The 7,165-nt window shown below is 39.1% G+C and overlaps 1 protein-coding gene across 5 annotated transcripts in view; it reads right to left on the reverse strand.

Annotated features, from left to right (window-relative positions):
• Nucleotides 1–235: 235 nt before the first annotated feature.
• The window catches only part of TTC7B (tetratricopeptide repeat domain 7B), a 108,861-nt gene continuing 101,931 nt past the window's right edge, over nt 236–7,165 (reverse strand). For all 5 annotated transcript variants that reach the window (XM_015865358.2, XM_032444884.1, XM_015865357.2 and 2 more), the window contains one exon: nt 236–1,239. In XM_015865358.2, coding sequence (XP_015720844.1) covers nt 1,018–1,239 — 222 coding nt within the window. In that variant the 3' untranslated portion in view covers nt 236–1,017. The remainder of the gene's footprint in view (nt 1,240–7,165) is intronic.

Below are 7,165 nucleotides of genomic sequence, written 5' to 3' on the forward strand. Positions count from 1 at the left end.
CTGGAATAGGAGGAGTGTAGAAGAGAGTAGTAGTGAAGACTTAGGGAAACCTGAAATCCCAAATAACTGTAAGTATTGGCAAAGAGCACAGCAGCCTGTGTTCTCTAGTCATTCATCAAGGCATTTAACTTTGGTGTTGCTGATCAAGGCCAGCCAGCCACAGATCCCACATCAACAGCATGCGTTCACAAGACTTCTCTTACCCCCCAGGCAGATAACCAGGGCACAGGAAAGGTTCCATTTAAAAATCATTTTATTATTAACATAATCTTCCCATTTAGCCAAGTGTGGGTCACGAATAAGGAATGTCGGTAAATATTCCATTTGAGGTTCTTTTTACATATTTCCATTGATAAATAAACTCTGAATTCACATAAAAAAGTTAAACTTAAATAACTAATATATTTTTTGTAACAGGCATACATTGGTAAAATATAAATATTCTTGTACTCAGCCTCTGCTCTAAATAGAGATAACAGTTAGCCACACATCACAGTTATTAACAACTAAAAACAAGAACTCAACTGATTCTCTGGCCTGGACTAAAATAGAGATGGAAACAGAAAATTCACATTTTGACTTTGGGCCAAAAGAGGTTGAGAGGCAGGAAGAAAACAGTTTTCATAACAGGCTTGTTAAAAATAGTCTGCTCTGCCACTGAATTTTAACTGGAATATATTATTCTACGTTTGGTAGTTGATTCCATTATAGTTTTATGTAACACTCAAGTATCACTAACAAAATATGGCACATCGTTCAGGAACAATATAATGAAGTTTCAAAACTACCAGGGTAAAAACATTGGCGATATGACTGGTTTGGCTCTGGTTGGCCATTCTGTCCTCTGAGCTAAGCAACAGAATGCATCATGACACTGTTTTGGCCACTTTCCCACAAAAGATGAGTTTGTTACCTGCCACTCTAAGGTTTTGCAAACTAATCAGTTACCAGGCAGCCTGAAACACTGGGTTTCCACACCCAGAAGTCAGACCAGAATAAGTCGGTCAAGATACCCTCTCAAAGAACTCTTGGGATGATTGTAAATGGGACAACAGGACTGCTGGCTTCAAGCTCCAGTGCCGTCAGGAAGCATTCAGTCGCAGCATCATCATTGCCTTGAGCCTGCAGCACCTCACCCAGGCCGTTCCAGACCTCGTGGGCAGTGGAGTTCACCTGCACAGCGTCTCTGAGAATCTTTTCGGCCAAGCTATAGCGCCCAAGCTGGTGAAGTATCAATGCCTGCAAAAACACAGCAGAAAAACAGTTGAGACTGGCCACAGTGGGGTAGTCCTGAATCTCAAATGATATGCTGCAGCAATTAAATGAACGTAGTGGATGGGCTCAGAGAGCTACAGACCATATCATGTGCATCTTTTTCATCAGCTCTCAGCTTGGGCAGTGAAAGAACTGAGTTCAGCTCCACAGGCAACAGCCATGGCATTGCTTTCAACCTGCAGAATGGAAGTGCTCTGGGACAAATACTGCACCAGTATACTATAGGAGTCCAACAGGAAGAAAACTAGATCAGGAACTTTCTAGATACAGATTCTGTATCTTCCTATAAGGGCTTAGATCCAAGTAAACACCGTGCTATCCAGGAGTGTCCACTATGATAGAGTCTGAATAAAGCAGCAGAAATCTCCATTGACCGTATTTATTATTATAATGTGCAGAAAAAGTTTCAGAGTGACCCAATAAAAGAGTACTATTCTAATATTATAACAATAATAACATTGTTATGCATTCTCACTTCTGGACACTGTATAGCACAATGCATATGGACCAAATATCTCTTACCAGAGAGGTGTCCTGACTGCAAGCTTGTTGACTCCTTACAACTTCCCCTCTTGCAGTCCCCCACATCTTTTATTTCCCTCTTTAAATCTGTCCCTCAGATCACATCACTCTGAAGAATCGATAATTAGAAAATACTGAAATTTTATGCAAACCTTGAATTGTCCTCCATGAGTTTCTTGAATTCTGCTCACCAGGCTGGCATTCAGCAGGCACAGATTGCCAGCTGCATCTCACAGAGCAATAGAACAGACCATACACCCCAAAACAACCACATAAGGAACATGGTATAGTTCTGGCAAGTAAATAAATGCAACAAAGCCTAATTTGCCTAGCAGATATTCTGTCATAAAGGCACTAGAGGGCTTTTCTGGTCATGGGTTTTTTGAGCTGTCAAGTGAGTCAGGATTTCCAGAGTGGGTGAAGAGTATTTCCAATTAAACAAATAATAATCAGATAACTTTCAGAGATGGTATTTTTTCCCTGCAGGAAAGAGATTAATGGTGACTGGTACATTTCAGATGGAAAACTACTAAAAAGGAAGCAAGGATATGAAACCTATGAATATATATGTGTGTGTGGTTTGCTTGCAGTTTAGTACAACCATCCAACCTTAGAAACTTGAAAAGCGTTACCAATTTTCAACACCTGAATCCCTAATTCATTCTCAAAAATTAATGTTTTGGGGGGTGACGATTTGTACATTTCATTCTGGTCATTTACGTGGGTTGTTTGCAAATTATTTTTTTTCCCCAAGTACACCAGACTATTTTCCCCACTTGGTGAAGATTAAGGCTGTTCTTTTCAAGACCAAAGGAAGCAACCAAATCCTACAGCTCTAAGCCTATTGACTGGAACAGAAATAAGCTATGATAAATCTGCTCAATTCTGTTTGGAAAAAAAGTGCAGTGGAGACTACCCAGCTGACAGGAGTAAATACTCATTGCTTGATGGCTGCCATACTTTACTAAGAATATAAGCCACATAGCACTTGTGAAGGAAGTACTCTGGCTTGGACAGTCAGGTTTTGTTCCCTCATGACTTAGAGGCCATAGACTTTTAGAGGCTGACACACATATGTTCTCTGGCATGGAGAATGGTGGATATCCTACCAATGGGATAAGAGAAGGACTCCTTCTCTGGGCAGCAGCATCTGGGTGACAAGCTTTGCATCCAGAGAACAAATGGAGAAAAAATTAGATTTGTTTCATGTAGAACATTAAAAGGATAGCAACATTTGGTCACTATAGCTGTGGGCTGAGCTCAAACAAGTGGTCTAGACAAGGAAGGCATCGTATCATCTGACTCACATACTCCCTCAGAATGATGGTCAGATGTCATACCCAGCCAGTGTCCAGCTCGTATCTCCTTCCCAAATTACTTCATTAAAATTCTGAGGCACAGAATATTTTTGTCTGTGGTCTTAGCCTGGTTTTGCTCTATGAAGCATTATGCTACTGGCAATGGAAAAAGGAGCAGGCATGTCTATCATACAGCAGCATCCTGCAGTGACCCTGCACCATCACCCAGCCAAGAACACTGACCTCCAGCCCACCAGCTGTCAGCACACACTTGCCCCCTGTACTCAACTCTTCAGCAAAAAAAAAGACAACAAAAAAGATAAACAAAAACTCCTCTATGATTTCCCAACAGTCAATACAGATTATAATAGCCCTTAACTTGTAAATTTCCTTTGCTTCCTAAGTGGAACTAGAAACTCAAAGCTACTAGTCCTGGCCATTACCTATTTAGGTAAATGTAAATGTACAAACAATCATCAGCTAGATCTCTCAATGACTGCAGATGAGCTTGAGAAACACCTCAGCTCTGCATAAACTCCAAGTTGTAAGGCTCACACCTGCAGACCCAGCTTGGTACTTTAAAATCACACACACACTTTGACAGATCCTTTAGCAATTCTGAAACCTGAATCAATTAGAAAAACTGTTATATAATCACTCTGGTAAATAATAAGAAATATTAGGAGGAAAAGCACCTATTCCACAAATAGAGAAAGAAAACAGTCAATTTCTCAAGAGTTACACAGATACGCCCAACCTATTTGTTCTCTGTCCATTTTAAAATGCTGCAGTACTTGACAGGTCTTTAATGCAACTGTTGGCATTCTGCTAAGACAAAGCATCCCATCACATCTCTTACACATGAAAGTGATAAATTTTTTCATTTGCTTTTAGCACACTGTTATAAAAGCCTCCACTTTGAGTGGGTTCCTTCAATTTACAGCTCAGTACCAATTTTGTTTGTAACATTTCCCTGTGTTTGGTTTGCTGATTTTTTTGGTATGTTTTCTGTCAATTTTTGGCAGCTGTTTTTGGCAAAAAAACGTAAACCCTTCCCTATATTTCTCTTCTCTTAGCCAATTTTACACTCAGAGGTTGATTTTGTACCTCAAAAACAAACAGAAAATTGTCATCAGAATCTGCATAGACAAAGTAAAGGGAATCTTTGAACTTTTTTTCTGGTGTGCCGCCATTGCACACCAAGCAGTGTTTCATGTCTGTTCCTGTAGTTCATTACCATTTCCGCTGATTGCTACAAACAATCAACTGCTCTCAGAAATTCACGGATTTCGGATTCTGCCTGCATCAGAAGAGGCCAATGGCCCTTAATTACGCCCAGGCCATTGCTGAGGTTCAGAGACAGGAGTAACAAGGACAGTCCAATTTCAAGAGCGCACAAGGCCTGAGTTCCTACAAAAATATTATTGTTTGCCGCCCATGATAGGGAAATAGTTGAGTCACTGGAAAACAAGGTTCTACACGAGTTTCACATCAAAACAGAAAAAATTCCACCAGAAATTAACAAAAATGGAGAAAAAGAGGTTCCAATTTTCGCCACAGGTTATTTTCAAGACCTTGAAGATCTTTCCTCATTCTATCTAAAGACACAAAGCCTCCCTCTGTTTATTTAATGATTTCACACGTGCTTGTTCCCTCTCTTAGCATCTTTATACCTCACTGCACATTGCCCAACATAAAGAACTGCTACTCTTTGTTCATTTCTCAAGAACATCTGTTTTCATAATGCTCAGCCAAATAGAGCCCAACCCTCACTTAAGGGCCCTTAGCACTGTTGTCAAAACATAAGTCATTTGTTTTTATTCAATATCTCCTAGGTACCTGCACAAACATGGCCATTAAAAACAGCTATTGAGTCTGAATACACAGAAATATCGTAATGTTCCATCCAAAACATTTGGATGAATAATCTTCATTTATACTTATCTTGCATATATGGTGGAACAGGGATTATATCTTCTGTGTTTTGGATAGCATCTGAGGGCTAATCTTGTTTAATGTTCTAACTCACAACATCACAAGAATTACAAGACTGATGATAAAGCAAAGAGGACACAATACAGAAACAACAGGCTGATCATGAGAACTGGAGTAACAGAAATGCAGCGGAAGTCATTAACAGCAAGTGGAAAATAACAGGGCAGCAACAAAACAGGTCTGCAGCAAGGTATAAGCCTGTCAACTGCAAGTAGCTTGGGAGAATGCCTTGGATTAATCAGGCAACCATAGGATGATACTGTGAAAAGGTGTCAGTGTGGAAGAGGGAAACACAGGTGACATAAGGAGAGGTTTCCAGTGCAAAGAAAGCTGTACACAACAATAGGAAGACATCCCCTGGCACTTTGTGTCATCCCTGTTCTACAGACATCATTCAAACCAGAACAAGTACAGAAAATGATTATTGGGATGATCAGTAAAAATCTTAATTTACAAGAGAAGACTGGCTGACTTGGTTTGTTTAACCTAGCAAATAAAAAACTGAGAGATGAGTCTACTTGTTATAAACATGGTAGAATAGAATAGAGAAAAACTATTTTAGTTAGAGAATAATGTTGGCAGAAAAATAGATGTGTAGAAATTGGCTGTGAGTAAGATCACCAAAAAAAGGTGTGAGCATTCCTGGCAATTGGAGCAGGGAGTTTTTGCAACAGCCTTCTGCTTGTAGCAGCAGGGTGTAAAACAATTCATCTTTGAGGCTGAGCTTATGGAAAGGGCTCGCATGCTCTGATGGTTTGGAAGATGACCGCCAGCCCCCACTATTCCTGGTCCAATATCAGGTTTTCCATCAACTGAATACCCACATTCCTTTTGGTCAGTAGTGGAAAGTGAGACAATAATGGCATGCTTATATAATGCCATGACTTGATGCTTCTGTTGTTTGGAGGACTTTCTCTAAATTTCTTGGGTTACACTGAAGAAGCAAGTGCAGAGAAATATCCAATTAATGAATACAAAGGTTAAAAGGCAAAATTATGGTAAAATACCCAACTTACTTTTGAAAGAAAACTGAAATGACAAAATACTGTCTTTTGGGCACAGCAGGATGCACAGTGGAATTTTCAAATGCATGTAGCACAAAATCTTTAATTAAGTATTGACTTCAATAGGACCAAATCTTCAGACCTCCTTGTTAACACTCAGTAAGACATGATGTACCCATCCAGACCCTGCATAAACAAGACAGCTTCAAAAAAAATCTGGGCTATGCTGAAAGCAGCAGGAAACCAATCACAAAATTTAGTACAGACTTTAGTAGGCCAAAACTATATTTTGACATGCCAAAATTATATTCAGTATAGTCCTTTTCCCCCTTCTATTTTCAGTGTAGTAAGCTTCATTAGCTAAATTTGAGTATTTTTAAAAAGAAAAACATTCAAATTAATTCTAATTTCCCAATGCAGCTTGACACAGTCTCCATGTAAAGCCTTCATTTAGTATACGTACTGTTATTATTAACAAAATATCACTCAGTCTGAACAACATGATACAAGAAGCAATTGCATAAAAGCTTAAATAAGCACATAGTGTAGTCTTCACTGCAGGGAACCTTCTTTTCAGCAAATGGGCTTTTTCTCTTCTGCAAATTAACCTGTCATAATGATTAACCAAACAGTCAATGGAAATCACGCATCTAGAAAAATAAACACAGAACAGAAATGGAAAACCACTTAAATAACTAATTTCTGATTTTGAAAACGTTATCAGAACAGCTATTTAGATGAGTCTAGGAAGGTCACTTCTTTTTATGTGCTTTTGGGGAAATGAAAGTCTAATTTTTTTTTCTATGAAACTAACTATTAAAAAATAATAGCTGCAATTATCACTCATCGTATGGCTCAGCAAACCAGAGCCTTATCATGCCAAATGTATTATTTGAAATAACTACCAAGCATAACAAAAACAAACAAAAACCACAACACTATAAAGATCGCTGTGGTTTCTTCTATGTGTCTAATCATAGAATCACAAAGCTGGAAAGGGCCTACAAGATCATCTAGTCCAACCATCCTCCCATTACCCTTGCTACCACAGTCCACTAAACCATGTTATCT

The sequence above is a fragment of the Coturnix japonica genome, chromosome 5 (genome assembly GCF_001577835.2).
Source record: "Coturnix japonica isolate 7356 chromosome 5, Coturnix japonica 2.1, whole genome shotgun sequence".
In the NCBI taxonomy this organism is placed as follows: domain Eukaryota; kingdom Metazoa; phylum Chordata; class Aves; order Galliformes; family Phasianidae; genus Coturnix; species Coturnix japonica.